This window comes from Ischnura elegans, chromosome 1 (assembly GCF_921293095.1).
Source record: "Ischnura elegans chromosome 1, ioIscEleg1.1, whole genome shotgun sequence".
Lineage (NCBI taxonomy): Eukaryota > Metazoa > Arthropoda > Insecta > Odonata > Coenagrionidae > Ischnura > Ischnura elegans.
Genome location: NC_060246.1, coordinates 49648412 through 49665047, shown reverse-complemented (window position 1 = coordinate 49665047; position 16636 = coordinate 49648412). Strand labels below are relative to the sequence as shown.

Sequence of the window (16636 nt, the reverse complement as noted above, 5' to 3'; positions counted from 1 at the left end):
GAATATTAGATTTGAAGGGCTTCATCCTTCACATTTGGATATAACAAGCACTGGATGTAGCGAGCAGTTTTCCAGGGATTATGAGCACTCTTATGACCAAGCGTCCACTATATCATATCAGAGTAATGGAATACATACAAGTAACCGCTCTTAGTTAACTTTGAGGAAATGTTTTTCTTGTTTCATATTCTTTAATGTTCAGGAAAAATATTTTCCACCCTGCTCCAAAACCTGAAATGCCTCTCTTGCTCATCCCATCGAAAATAATAACGTTGAATTGTTATTATTGCAATCAGGAACGCCGACTTAAAAAAAATATTGGGGGGGACCCAAACCGGGGATCTTTCCCCGGGAAATTTTATAAGTAGTGAGTTTTAAGTTTTTTAAGCATTTTAGAAGAGTCATATGATCAGCATTAGAACCCTGATAACTCTAATCTCTGTGTCTGGACATTCCGGGGAAAGTCGACAAGCCTGACCCTTTTTTCCTCACACCCATAAGGAATTATCGAGGGGGCTCAAGCCCCCTCAGGCCCCATGGAGTCGGCACCACTGATTGCAATATGCGAAAGAGTGTCAAGTGAAGAATTTTATCACATATAGCATGCACAAATATATGCATTGTAATATTGAAACTTTCCCATGGGAAAATTTACTATCAATGCAGATGGGTCTACTTTAAATCACTATTATTGATGCATTGTTCTACTTGTATCTACTCAGCTTTGTTGTTAAAAGGAATCACATAGTTGCCTAGGAAACTGTGCAAGTGGTATTAGTTTTATTTTGAGACCTTTCATATGTGGCTGTAGGAAAACTAAGCTCTAATTCTATCTCACTAAATTCAATGGCTTGCTAGATGTGGTAACTTACATGAGATGATTGGATTCTAAAGTATCAACTAAGAGTAAAAAATATGTTACGATATCTGAAAACCGTTTAAAAGTTTACAGTAAGATTATTTGGCAGTAGACCAACTATGCCTCTGTGTGTAATTTTCTGGACACTTAAGATTTTAAATCACTTGTAAAATACTCATTGCTACCTAATCTCTGGAAAAATTGTGTAGATTAAAAGCTTAATAAATTCTTCACTAATACTGAAGTCATTAACTCATGACTTACGACAAACCAACAGGTAACTTTATGATAAATTTGTAGCTTTATGAGAACTTTTCAACTCCTTAGTTAATATTTTTTAATTAAATATGTACCTTTACAACACTAAGATTAAGAAATAACCTCAGGGATTTTGTAAGTGTTCATTATTTTTGCTGGAAGAAATGTAATATTTTATTTGTACTGTATCATGCCTTGCTTTATGTGACTATCTTCATGTATTATTAACAACTTACCTATTTTGTTAGTCAAAAGCCATTCTACATGATTTTTGGTTGATATATGTTAATGTAAAACATTTCATATGAAAATGTTTTACACTCCTTGCCTACATTAAAAATGGCAAAATTTTGTTTGGAAGCAAATAGAATCTCTATTTCTATTTGTGACATTTTTGCCAGACATTATCACTTGCAAATTGCTAGAATATAATATCAATGATCATTACATTATTAATGCACACTTTTTAAATACTACTCACAATATACTACTCAATGTATTTCACCACAAATTCTTTTAAATACAAATTCCGTTTTTACCAGGTGACACCTAAAAGGTACTCATGATGTGCATTTAAGTTATTTTGTCAAAACTATTATTTTTCTTTACTAGTTTCTAAGTTCTCCTCAGATGTGGAGTTCATCAGTAATGGCTCTATTTTTCTCAAGTTACAATTACAGAAGTTCACTAATTTTTTATCTAAATTTTAGGTTCTGTTTGTAAGCCATTGGTAGCAGACTAGTTTTTTTTATTCACATCTAATGTACAATCATTCAGTGGAAACAAACTGTAGGAAATTTTAAGATTTAGTTCAAATTTTCAAAGTATTATAATTTGGGCTTGATGAAGATAATTTGGAACTCTCAGAGGCCAAATTGAAACAAAAATAAACATATATAACAATTTTGTTCTTACCTTTTGATCAGGCCAAGGCTGCGTCTTCCCTACTTCCCTTGCTGCCTTGAGCCACTCCCCAACTGACTCCTTGTTTTGTTTGTCACCTTCTACTCCAGGCCCATTAGGTAGCTACGCAGGGATAGTGAGGGGCCGATCTCCAGGCTTCATGTCAGGTACTGGTATCTGAGGAATGAGTGGTCGTTCATCATCTTCTGTTATCTACATCATATTTATACTTGTTTAAGAATTTCATTCTAATGATGGGAATGGTCAAAAATGAATTGGTTGGTCATTTCCAGAACTGCCCTTCTAACCTGATATTGAGGCATGAGTGATGTGAACATTTATTAGAAAATTCTGTTTCCATGATTCAAATTACAAGAATCTTTCATTTGACATTGTTAGTTTTTATTTTGATTTCAGATGAGAGGAGCCCTTGTAATTTTTGTTATTATGTTTTGGTCTCACTTTTTTGAACATATAGTTTCTTAAACTGCTTACTAGATATTTTTGCACAATTGGTCTGAACTAAGAAAATTCATTGCAAGATAGTTTTCTATAGTCCCCTTATACACTTGGATATGGCTCAGTACAAGTCTTTGTCGCATCTCTTAGTTTTATATTAGTGTTAATAAAGGTGAAACTGTTTGCTCGTTTTTGAAGATATTGATTGGATCAGACTCTTAACATACATAGGTTGTTACTCTGGATACTCAGGATGAATAAAAATTTGTATTCAAATGAATCATTTATTTATGTGTAGGCTATTTTGTGGTATAATGTATTAGAAGGGAGTAAATGATATCGAAAGATTGTATTTTCTGAATAGGTGCCTTTTCAGACTGTATGAAGTGCATACCTATTATATGAGTACATATAAGATTCATTTCAATTGATTCAATGAGATAGTAAGTTGTATCAAGGGCACAATCAACATAGATTTTATTGAAGTTAATATCTACTTGTATGGAGTACTTAGTGAAAATACTGTCAAATTGTAAAATCACTGTTTAGCATAGCATAGAACTAATTAATTAAGAAGAAGTTGATTTTCCAAAATTGTAATTCATATTCTTAGTTTTGCCACATTTTCATAATTCTGTCACTTTTTCCATTCCCCTTGAATATACATTGAGGCATAAATTCCTTGTTTTTTTTTGTCAAGCATTTAAGACAATAAATTTTGATGGGGAAGTAAATATGATGGCTGAGGAATTCCTTTAAATGGTGAAGTCAAATATAAGTTTCATCCATGGAAACTTTTTGAAGTTACTATGCCTTTTGGCTATTCTTTTGTGCCTTCCTAATATACTAGGATAATTAAATAATTATGCAAATTGTTAAATCATAGCAAATCCAGATAGGTGATACTTAGTGTATGATTTCATCTTGTGTCAATCATAATCATCTCCATTTTGGATGGAAATTAATGAAAAGGCTAATATTGCTGTGCCCAAAGTTTAAATGCATAAAACCATATCAATCATTTTATTTGTACTTATTTGGGGACAGTGAAAAGGAATGTTGTGCTTTCTAATATTTTTCATTGTGAGGCATAGATTTTCTCCCAGTTCCTGTCATGATTAAGGGGATTGAAATCATTTTATTGGTGATAAAAAAGGAAAAAACTGATGAGAGACCACCCATTTCTTGCATTTCAACATCATTCTTTAATGAAACACTCTACTCCATCTTATTAAATGATTAACTCTCCCAGTCCTTATTTTTCAGATATCCATTTTGCAAGACCTATGCTTTCTTCAGAGGATAATGTGTCTATTAGTGTGGCTTTGCTTTCTTCTGCTCTTGCCCCCTCAGAAGAAAAACCTGAGGTCCAGTCCCTTGCACTGATAGGGGTTTGCATTGTTTAATATGAGTGGTGTGAAGGGTGGAGAGGAAAATGAGCTAGTAAATTGGGGGTATTTATCAGGATTTGGTCAGTTCTGTTCTTCAGTTCTTGTTAACACAGGCAGTTATTTTTCAGCGTAGGAGGAGAATCTGAACCAAAGCTGAAAAGTATCAGAACCAAAATAATTTACTTTAAACCAGCTTTGGAAAATTTTCTTAAGCAAATTTTATATTACATGATTAAAGAGAGGAACATCATGGACATAATTACCGCAGGCAACAAATTTTTGCAAACTTAGGTAATACGGCATTGAAGCAAAATTTACTTGGTTTCACAAAAAATTGTGCTTTGGCACTTTTTCATGTGAAATGTTGACCTGAGCCTGAGAGAAACTCTATTAAAGTGAGATTTTTTTAGTTAGTTTTGTAAGAATTACAATTTTCTACCTTTCAAAAGAATGTTGCTGTTAGACTCACGAAATTAACATTTTTCCGTGATTGACGAATTTTCTTTTACCAAAGGATGCGGAATGTTTCATGATGAAAATCTTATCATTTCTGTTTGAAAAACAATTTCAACTATATAAAATACCATAGGGAAACCACCTGGTGGACACTTACATTATGTCCTACATTGGTACACATCCATCTCATACTGCTATGTTATTTAACCCTTTCGAGACGGCGGAGTTTTCGTCTTAGCATGACTGCTGTACTGAGCCCCAAGAGACTCTTCTTTCTCGTGGTACGGAGCATTTTTGGAATTACATTCGTTAATAAGTGTCTCGCGGAACCTTTTTCGACCACTCCTCCCTGGGACTTCGCATTATCTCGGACTCCGAGAGTAGTTGTGCTCCCTCCTTTCCGGGTTTACGACCATACCTGTGGCATTGGTTCGCGGTCAACTTATCTATTGCTTATATGTATTTAGCATATGAATAATTGTTGCTTGCACGTAAATTGCAGACTTTGAATTGAATTCCTCATTTTTATCTGAGCATTGTCAAATTCTAAACGAAGTTCTAAGGCCAATATTAACGCATTTAATGCAGCTACAATTTCCATGCTGATGGCTATACATAACTCGAGATGTAAGTTAATATTTATCGTAGAATTTCGTTTAAAAATTGTAAACGCTGTTCATAAGACAGATAATTCAATTCTTAGTTAATTTTCTTGAGAAATGAACAAATATTTATTTCGAAACCTGACTGGATAAACAATTGTATGACCGCTGTCCCTTACCGCTAACCGGGGTTATAAAAGACGAGGGTTCTGGGTACCTGCGCCTGGATTCCGAGGGTAAATCCTAAACCCCGCAGGGTTGGGTCCCAAGGCAAAGACGACGTACACCCGCGACCGTCCTAAAAGGGGGAGAGCTAGAAAACGTAAATATACGGCTTTCGTTCTCCTGGCAAGGAAAATCTCACACGTAAATATACGGCCGTCGTCTCCCGGGTCAGGAAACGTCCACACGTATATATACGTGAATAGTAGGGAAAAGGTTAATGCTTTTAATCAGCCAAAGTCCTTGCAATTTTACATTATTGCACTCAGATGTCTTGTTTTCATTAATTTTCATGGTGGCTTGTTTACATTATGTTACAATGGCCATGTACTAAGTGTGTGTACATTTAAACTTGTAAGGATTGTTATTTTACACGTCATTTACATGTCAGAGAATTTATTCAAAATATTGGTTTTTCCTTATACATATGTACACTTTAAGACTCGTTGATAAACATTTTTTAAGTATGAAATAGTGAGAATGAAACAATTGTTGGAGAAGTAGAATTAGAAACAGGACTAAGAACCAACTCCAAGATTGAACTTGAATTAGAACAGATGAACGGTGGGTGGAACTGACTCAGTCCTAGTATTTACCAATTTCCATGCTTTTTATAAGTTGTTATTACTAAATATTCATGACATCCCTTTGCCTTCCCTTTTTTGACTTGGAACCACTAAATGTTAATTGTTGTAGAAGAAAGTATGGTGCACCAACCTTGAAGAACTTTTTATTAATGGCTTGCATGCAATAGGGTGGTTTCCTATTATTTTTTTATTGCCTAAATCGAAAGATTATTACTCCTGGAGTACGTATTTCGCGCTTTTAGATTTTTAAATGATGATATCTATTTTTTGCGATTAAATGAAAAGTGAAAAATTTCAAGCGCGCAAAAACGCGACACGTAAGTAGGAAAGTCCGTGCGATGCATTTCTGGTTCCCCCTCTCTCCTTGTGAAGTGACCTTGATCGAGGCTCTGAGCGCTGATAGGACGCAGGATGCTAGCGGATAGCTGAGTACCTTGCTGAATGGTAGCGCTTGGCTTAGAAAAGGTTTATTAATACCTTATCAAACGAAGAAAACTTTCCGACCTTAGCCAGTTTTAATAGGTGATTATTAAGACATGTTTCCCTGAGCTCTGTGCCTCATGCATGCATTGGTAACCTCAGACGATGTATAACTCCTATCCTCTCGTGTAGAAACTAGGTCCCTGTGACTTCACGCGGAGTGGAATCGCATGGGCGCCAATCTGGCCTTTTTCAAATGTGGATAAAATTTGACCCTTGCTATTCGTCTAAACCGGTATTTCAAAAACCAAATAATTTGTGTATTATGAATACACTAATGGTGGGTAACGAATCGCAATCATTGCCTATCGTTTTCTTTGATGAAGGAAACTACCCTATTACCATTTTGGTTGGCAACAATCGTCTGCATTATGTGGTGTGTTCTGGAGGGAAGTCGAGTAGAAAGCTGTGCCACTGCTATGAGGAAATTATCTGCTGAATAATTTGCATAGCTATTATAAAATGGATGTGTGGGTAATGAGGACAACGAGAGCTCATCATTATTTGCTGATCAGCTAACACTGCATTCTCTCTCTGTCTCCCAAGAAGTAAAAATGTAATGACAATAATTCAGTTAGTAAGATTTGAAATGTTAGCCTTCAAAGAAAGATGTTTCTTGAGAAGATAAATGCTCTTTTCTGGTAAATTTGAGTTTATTTAGCTTTCAAATATGGGTAAATACTGGATATCTTCTTAGCCTCTGAAGAAGGAAACTGTCTTTTTTAGAGACAGTCGGATCGGATACCTTGGATCCAAATATCTGCAGGTATTGCCCTTCACCGAATACTTTGGATCCAAATTTGCTGAAGACATCGGATGTGGATCCAAAACTTTAAATTAATGCTTCAGTGAATACAGCATCCAACCTAGCAAATAAGAGAGAGTGGAAAAAGTTTTGATCCTCTCTTTGCATGTGCCGATGCACTGTGATACTTGTCCTATACATGAACCATTTTGTTTACAAGCTCTCATTGGGGTTATCTAACCGAATTTCAAGTCAATTTCATGGAAAATTTTAAGTCAAAATACGACGGGCACATATTGTGAATTTAGCAACCATCGGGGTAATGTCAGCTACGTAGGATAATAACTACATTGCAATTTCAAAAAGCCACCCTCGGCCTTCCATCTGCCCTTGCTTCTAATGTTTTTCTTTTTCCTTTCGGAGACCTACCAGGCCGTATATCTTCGAAAGAAAATATCAAGTTACACGAGAACAATGGAAACGAGTTTCATCCCTACCCTATATTACCCACTAACCTTTTTCATCCCACCTGCTTCAATTTTCCGTTTCTCAAGGACAAATGCTAGGTGAGCGACTTACTGGGCCCGAAGACGTCTCGATAGCTTTCGGAAATTGGATGGCACGCATAAGGTTAAAAAAAGAATAAGACCAGATGCGACGCATTTCTGACAGTATTTAGGTTTTTGATCTCTAATTGATTGACACAAAGTTTTTTAGTTACAACAACACTATACCAATATTCAGCATTGTCCAAACAGAACAATTTTCAAAGAAACAAGCATAGCAACATCACCTTCAAACAAGAAGAGACGGACTGGAAACGCCAACTGATTATATCGCTTAGCTTTGAAGGGACCGACGTCAAATAATAGCACAATATAACATGTTCGTCCTTGACTCCCTCATTCATAGCCTTGTTGCATGAAAGGTAGAGGGAGTGCACTTCTTCCCCTCCACCTCTCGTTTACATGCTTCTGCTGCCCACCTCTTTCTCGAATCTTCATCATATAGAAAAAAATTTAATTTTTGCTTCAGATTTTGTGTAGTTTAATTTTAACATAGTATTATTTCTCTTGGGATCAGTGCTTTATTTATTCAAGGAAAATGTGTAAAGTGATCATTAAAAGTCTACCAACCCCACCCATGCAGCTACAGTGGAACCTTGTTAAAGCGAGTACAGGCTATTACGAGACCCCTGCCATTATGAGAGATAGCCGAGGCTCCATCAATTGACCTTAAATTACCATGTAAGAAGAAAATTGTTTAACGAGGCCCTTGTGGTGTTGGCACTCACCATAGCGAGAGTTTCCATTGCTGGAAAACCTTCACCAAGAGATCCTAATTCTGTAATTGCTGGCGATCTGTTAGAAATGAAGTTAACATGGAGCACTCAATCACAAATTCATGTAGTAAGCTGTAGTTCATTTTGGTGAAAATATTGTGGCATTAACATTCACGAATGGTCGATCTCCTTTTGTTCCTTGGGAGGCAGAAAGCAGTCGGCAGCATACCCACACGTCTGTGAGTTGTGTGAATAAAGAGCATTTGTAGGTAGACACCATGGCCAATAAATGCAAAACACATCTAAGCAAGAAAACGAAAATTATAGAGTAATACGAGAGTGGCGTCATCAATTTATTTTCATATTTGCTCTTCACGATATAAAAAAACAAAAGCACCCAAGGAATGCAGATCATGAAGAGTTAGAAGGAGCTTAATTGCTCAGGTGTTTTTGCCCACTTCAATCTGTGGGAACTAGAGAGAAAGGGGCTATCCTTAAGGCTAAAGCGGAGTATTTCAGGGATAGATTGAGAATCGAGAACTTCGAGAGTTTGGAAGGTTGGTTATACTAATTCAAAGCATGAAAGCGTTATCTCCCTACATAATTGCTGGTGATGCCTGCAGTGTAACCCAGAAGTCGTGGAAGAAAGGACTCCGATCCTAGCGGAATATCTTAAGAAGTATTCCCCGCATGATATAGCGTAGATAAAACAGAACTCTTTTATGACCTACTCCCCTACAAAACCCTTGCAGTATGTGGTATTTCTTGCAATAATGCTTCTAAAGGCAGGTATAGTGCACCTTAGCGATGGTATATGTGAAGAGCTGATGCTGTGCTTTTAGTTTAACTATTTAAAAAAATTCTACATTCCTTTTTCATGTTTCGCATTCATTATTGAGAATGATATATCAATAAATTCATACTCGTAAGTTTTGCTGGCCTTAGAGTCCATCAGATGTGTATGCCTTACAGTTTCTTTGTCGCACATATTACCCATTTGTGTTATATTAGTCGCAGTTTCTCGTTTTACTTAAGTGACATCAGCATTATATCTGTGTTATATTTTTCATGAAATAATATCACGTTAATATCTTTTCTTTCATAAACAATTTTAATTCAAATCGGTTTTATTGCAGTGCCATGGTACACACTGTATTATTTCAATGACGTCGCGAGCGTAACATTCAAAAGTAAACTTTTATTTGAAACAACGGCAATTTTAATCACATCTTTATGCATGTTTAGCAAAATTTTTACCACAGATAATGAATACATTACGTTGGATGATAGAAAAAGTCTTCAAAGGCAGGATCGTTCAACCACCTTCCACCGTTTTTGTCTGCAGAAACAAATGCGTTACATTATTTCGCATAACTGCCGCGTAACATACAGGAACAATAAACATACACCAATGGAAGCATCTGAGGCATTTAATAACCAGGATACAGTTTTATCAGTAATTGTTTGAATTTTCAGTAGGAAAATACCAAATTAATAGAATGATCATGTAAATGCACTAATTAAGTATATACATAGAAAAGTGGCTTTGTCAGTTGTGCATTGGCATAATGATTGAAAAAGCAATGCTTCGCATGATTTTTATTCTGTGCGGCACTAATAAATTGCTTGAATAGTTGTTATTAAGATAAGGAAATTTAATGATGCAAAAAACATCTCCTTTTGTCTGGATTTATGCTTACGTTTATCGCATAGAAATTTCTCTGTAGCTGCACCAATCCTGTTCCTGTATAAGTGTACACAATAGGTACATATGTTGGCTATTATATATTTGCTCTACCTCAGGTAAAGCGACAGTTTGCTGTAGCGAGTGTTTATTTGAGCAACGTGGGGTCTTATTTTATCAAGTTTGCTCTGTATTATCCTTTTTCGAGTGGTTTTAGTTGAATTCCTCATAAGACGTGGCCAGAACACCTTAAAAATTTTGAGAAAGCATGGTTTTCCCCCTCCTTTTTTTCACAGAACGATAATTTAAAATTTCTATCAAAATAAATTATTTGCAGATACACATTATTCTCCAGCATTGTTTTCATGAACATTCTTATAGTTTTTAATGCAGAGAATAAATTTATTTCAGCAGTTTTTATGATCTAATCAAAGTGCCAAATTTTCTTCATTCCTTGTCTTTCATCATAGTTATTTCTTGTAGCCAATCACTTGGTATTTTTAGTTTGAATGGGATCACACCCTGAAAAATGCTTCTGATAGCTAGCCTATTTTAACTAAAATATTCATTGTAAAAACTGTGTGATACACATGAATTCATTGTTCATTGTGTGTTTCCACTTCATAATCTAGTCAAAATTTGCATTTCTGGTATGATAATTTATGCAACTTAATATCAATGTGTTCAAACTTGTGTGTGGAACTAAGTTTTCCCTATAAAGCTTAAAACATACGAAATGAATGTCGTCGTAGGTTACATTTTAAGCGACTCACATCAGCTGAGTGTTTTACATTCAGTGTTAATTTATATGAATTTTAGGGGTCCATATGTAGTTCATGGTATTAGGAATTCATTAATGTGATATGTTTAATTAGATTCATTAAGTTAAGGTGAAAAATCCTAGTGTTTATAAGTAATAAAATTATTTACCAAAAATCTTACTCTTAAATATTACATGTGTATTTATGCTCTTAATGGTTTTATAGCTATTATTAATGGCTCATGGTAAAACTTACAATCAAGAAAGTTGATTAAATTCTTTTATTTTTAAATAATTTTTTACTAAAAGGGTATGATGAGAAGTTCTTTGCCTTATATAAAAAAATAATTTCATTTTTCTACATCATCTCCCTATACGTCAACACACTTGCGCCAGGATTTCTCCGTCATTTTTCCTTCCCGGAACTGAGAGTATGGAAGGTTATGAAAGTATTCATCTGTAGACCTCACAACTTCTTCATTGGATGCAAAGTGCTTCTTATAAATGAATTTTTTCAAGTTTGGGAACATATGGAAGTCTCAGGTTGCTAAATCGGTAGAATAGGGGAGATAACCAAGCATTTTGTACCGTAAATTCCTCATTTTCCTATCACCAGCACACTGTTGGCCACAGATGTGTTATCCGGGTGAAAGATGACCTTTTTCTTCTTCAAGCAAGACCTCTTAATGCAAATTTTGGCGTCCAATTGGTCAAGATGGAGTAATATTTGCCCATAATTGTTCTGCCTTTTACAAGGTAATCAATAAACAGGATCCCTTTCACATCCCAAAACATGCTGGCCATGACCTTTGCAGTAGATGCAATCCTCTTCAATTCCACTGCATGGGATACTATTCCATTTCTGGTGTGTAGTGGTGGACCCATGTCTCATCCATGGTGACAAATTACTGCACAAAATTGGTCTGGTTCATATTCAATTGGACCAAGGATTTCTGCAAAAATTATTTGCACGTTTGCTTTTTATCAGCATTCAGCAAATGTGGAATCAATGTTGGGGAGAGCTTTCACATTCCCAATTCTTTGTGCAAGATCTCCCACTTCTCTTTCTTCTGATTTTCCCACAGCTTCAGCTATCTCTCTCACCTTCACTGACCTATCATTCAACACATTACTATGGACTTTTTTGTGGTTTCCAATGTGGGTGCAATTTTTGGCTGTCCCTCATGTGGATCATCTTCAAGGGATGTGGAACAATATTTAGTCAGCTGCCCTCCTTTTAAGGGTTCACATGAAAGAGTCTCTGTAAACTTAAGTTAACTGGATGAACTTCCTTTGGGGTTAACCCATCACAAATAAAGAGTTTTGTGACTGCACAATGTGCACGTTTATTCATTTTAATGAAAAACTTGCAAGATGTCTACTCCTCATAAATACATACAAACTATTTGAGAGAGCAGTTTGAAATTTGCCTGATGAACTGTTGAGGCAAGGAACCATGTAAGAAACAAATATGCATCATTTCTGAGTCAGGACAAGAACTTTTCACTTTCTTGTTTTTTTTTTCATTTGGAGTTGAAAAATTAGTTGAATGAAGTGTCTCAAATACTCTTATCTTGGAATTGGCTGAAAGAATTTTCTTTCATGAAATATACATACACATTTAGGTAACTTCCAAGCATAAAATTCTCAGTCAAATAATGATATTTCGTTAATTATTATAACCTTTATTATTTGAGGGGAAATGTATGTATGCACATACCATGAACCGAATGAACCATGTATGTACATACAGTGGAGCCTCAATAATTGTTAGTCTAATCAGTGGTTTAGTGGAGTACCTGCCCTTCATTTCCCTAGCCAGTCCCTCTTAAACACTACATTACTTCCCTCTTGCTGCTTTCTTCTAATCTCCCTTTCTATTATTTTTGTAATGGAAAGAGAAGAAATATGTAGCTATGAAAAGATTAGCGGATAGGAGAGAGAAATAGAGAGCTGCGTCAAACCAATCTTAGGATTGTTGACTAATGATGATGATGAGCACAAAAAGGGTGCAGAGTATGATATGGAAATCACGGTAAAATTTGATGATGAAATAAATATTTGTTAATGTATTATTGCATAGTTTTTTAATCCACTTGGATAATCAAGGCTCTACGGTGTGTATGTATAATCTGTGCATTCAATTAATTTTTTTCTATCCATCATTCCATCTATACAATGCTGTTTTTGCTCAGTGTTTAATTGTGTTTTGAATCATTTATTCCTCTTATTACATATATACCTATGCAAGATGCAGTTGCTCAACTTAATGGTTTGACTTTAGTGCCAGAAAATGAGGTTTGGCCACTAGGGAGTTATTTCAGTTAAATGGAAGGATCAAGAAGTTTTTCTGTCGAATGCTTTAGTTCCAACAATGTATTTACTGGATGCATTCAAATGGCAAATTGACTCTGCTGCTTACGCTTACTCTCCTAACCAAAGCTTGATTGTCTTGAAGTTAGCATTCTTTATACCTCAATAATGATAAACTATGAAGTAATTTCCAATGATGTTCAAGATTTTGTTTTTGTCAGAACTTGCATGATACATGGTAAAACATATTCAGAGAAATTCCAAATATAGGAAAAGATGATGGGGTGAGAATGTCGTGTGAGATCAGCCCTAAACAACATGTCGGTAAGGCAATCTCCTCAACATCTTTGTTCATGCTAGAATTTTCTATCTCTATGGTCAATGACTGCTGCTACTTCATTCAGTGCATTATCAGCACTTAGAGTGGAAGACAGAAACTTTCCAAACCACCCATTTGAATCCTCACCCAGAGGTAGTCAAACCTTGGTTCCTGGTGCCAATTCAAATTAGTATATTGTACTGCTGCACCCTATGCACACAGAAGACAAAGGTACAAAAATTAGCATTTAAATATAATTTTATGCACATACATGCTTACTGGCAAGGATTTACTCCAAAAGTGTTGAATGGCTACTTGCATTTCATACTTGTAAGAGTACATATTATTTGTGTGTTATGTTTTATCAATTTGAACCCAGTATTGGTTTCCCTTGGGCATTGTAATTTATTTAATCATAGTTTTATTGCCCTTGCACTATATTACTGGTAGATCGAATGTCTAGTATTTAATAATAATAATAATAATTATAAATTTATTGAAATTTCTCTTAGAATTAAAATCAACTTGCTGATAAGAAATATTAGTTATTGCTCTTATATGATTATTTTTTACTATTATTTAGTGTAAATTTTCTGAGAATTTTCCCCAATTAGTGATTTATGGGGAAGGGTCTTTTTAAATTTTGCAAATTTCTTTGACTAATCATGTAATAAATAATTGAAAATTAAAACTGTATAATTAGCATATACAGGAAAATTTTGAAAATTAATGATAAAAATATAAGTTTAGCATTATCAAATCAATGGTACTTATGTAAATATTATGTTTGAAATTATTTGACAGATTCTGAAAAGTTCCATGAGATGGTTGCTGCAACTGAGTCACCCCCTCGAGGTGGCTTCCGTCTTGATGATGAAAGCGAATTTCCTCCAGTCACTCAAAAGACTGAATAGAGACAGAATAACTCAAGATTTTGGCATTTGTGTGAACAATATAAATTAAAGGTGGTTAAAAATGTATAAACATTTCTTGGGAACTATAAACCTTGTAAGATATCACATTTTGTATGTTGATTTTATATAATATTGTTTATTATTCCTCCAGGTTTGAGGATTTACTCTTAGTTATTTTGCTAGTAACATTAAGATCTCAATCCTCTAACTTTTTTTGTATTTTAAGCTATACATTTGCAAAAGGTATGCAAAATGGAATCCCAAACAGTGTTCTATAATTTTATTTTTGGCGTTTTCACCTTTATAATATTTGTAATTAAAATCTGAAGGAATGATCACTAAGTGCCACTTTGTTGATATTTTACGGACCATTTAAAATTGCTACTATTTTGAGACAATTGTAACATCAGAAGAGGATTTGTCTATATCCACCTCTTGAAAACTCACATTGTTAAAATGCCAAAATGCATTGGGAGTCATTCCAAGAAATCCATTGTTTATTGCCTTTTAATGGATATTGCAGTGTGTTACTTTATATGCATAACAGTTGCAATATGTTATCTTTCAAGCCATTAGTAATATCTGTACAAAATGATATGAGAGCTGACAGTACAGTGATTACCATTGTATTTGTTCCTTTCTTTATGTAGGTTTTGGCTCTTTACCATTTTCATGTCTCATTTTTACCCTAAAATGTTGCTTTTTATGGAAAAGGTAATATGTTAAATATATATATTATGTGAATGTACGAAAAGGTGAAATGACTTGCTTTTTAAAACCCATGAAACACAAGCACAATTTTATATGAGTTAATCTCATAAAGATAATGCAACTACTTCTACTCTGGAAATTATTTTATAATCATATGTTTTAATAGTATTGTGAAGGCATTACGGGGTAAGCCTTCCTTAATTGGATTGAACATTTTTAGGAATTTATGATTCTTGGACATTCACTATTTCACAGCGGAGCATTTTTTGAAAATGAGAGTAGCAAGTTTTAAGGTTTTGTTCCAGTGTGTTTCTATGTGCATTTGAAGCCTCAGGTATATCTTAAGACATACGGAGATGGAAAAAAGAGTAAGAATTTTTGAAGTGTCATTTTTATCTCTAAAGAAATCTCAACCAATTTAAAGGAGATACGTATTTAAATTTATTTTCATAGAATCCATGAAGTTGCAGTGGCCAACTTAAACATACAGTAGTGAATTTTAAAGGAAAAATCAATATGAGAAACAAAATTTTGTTCAAAAAAATTTATTATTAATGTATGGTGTATGATCCATTTTTGTAAGAATGTAAATAGTCTGTGTGTATAAGTTCAAATTATATGTTTTCGCCTTTGATTGCTTCTTTCTGTTATAAATGGCATGTTATTACTGTGGCATACATTTTTGCTAGATCTTGTTCATGGAGACTGTTTGGACATAGCATCTTTTCTTGTCAAGTGTTTTGCATTATTCAGCAGATTGCATTCCGAAAACAAGCTGTATTTTTAAATATACTTGAAGTACAAAATCTTTCATGCTTAAGATTTTGTATAAAATGTGTTAATGTGATGTAATTTCTTTATAAGAAAAAATTTTAATTCTAACAATCAAAAGATAGGGAAAATTGGTCGTTCATTTTATACATAGATTGTGGCTAAGGCCTACCATGCACGTTCAGTTTGGCCTCAAGGTCTGGACTGTTCAGTTCTGTATGGTAGGCCTGAGGCTCCGGCCAAACTGCGCAGGCCCAGTCTTGAGGCCAGGAAGGAACAAGTATGGTAGGCCTAAAAGCTTCGTCTCCATGTGGAGCTGGTAGCTGTTGTAAATGTTGAAGTGAAATGGTACCAATTGGTGTAATGCATGGTGAATATAATTACTGGGATTAAAAAAAAAACTGAAATGTTGACTGCAATATAGCCGAAAGGGAAATTGTGGCTGCATAAGGGGGCATTCATTAATTATGTGAGGCATTGAGGGGAAAGTGGTAAAGCCAAATTCTCACTTTATCTCTCGTGGGGGAGAGAGGATTCCTGGCAAGTATCACATAATTTTTTTTCCTAGAGAAACAGGGTGAAATGTGATTCTAGACTACAATCTTCGTAATTAAATTTTTTTAAATAAATCCAATGCAATGAAGCAGAGATTAACGCATTCACACTGAAAATATGCATTTTGAACAATCTCACATGCGATTAGGGGCGAGGGGGTCGAGCCAAATCTAATGTTATCTCACTTTGGGGGAGGAGAGGTCCGAAATAACCAAAACCATTTCATGTAATTAGCAGACACCCCCTAACCTGCTGCATAATATTTAAATTTCATAGATGAATTCAAACCTCTTTTTCCATTCAGAATATGTATGGCCATACATTTTTCTTATATGGCTGTGTTTATTAGCAAACAAACAAGCATT

At 34.8% G+C, this 16636-nt stretch overlaps 1 protein-coding gene across 3 annotated transcripts in view; it reads left to right on the top strand.

Moving 5' to 3' along the window:
* The window catches only part of LOC124159725 (WD repeat domain phosphoinositide-interacting protein 2), a 35283-nt gene extending 19496 nt beyond the window's left edge, over positions 1–15787 (top strand). Inside the window, exons 9-11 of one of the 3 annotated variants that reach the window (XM_046535644.1) lie at positions 2131–2187; positions 13417–13551; positions 14125–14284. In XM_046535644.1, the coding sequence (XP_046391600.1) occupies positions 2131–2187; positions 13417–13511 (152 nt within the window). In that variant the 3' untranslated portion in view covers positions 13512–13551; positions 14125–14284. Of the gene's footprint in view, positions 1–2130; positions 2188–13416; positions 13552–14124 lie in introns of all 3 variants that reach the window. The other 2 variants (XM_046535639.1, XM_046535650.1) reach the window with 2 other exon arrangements.
* The last annotated feature ends 849 nt before the right edge of the window (positions 15788–16636 follow it).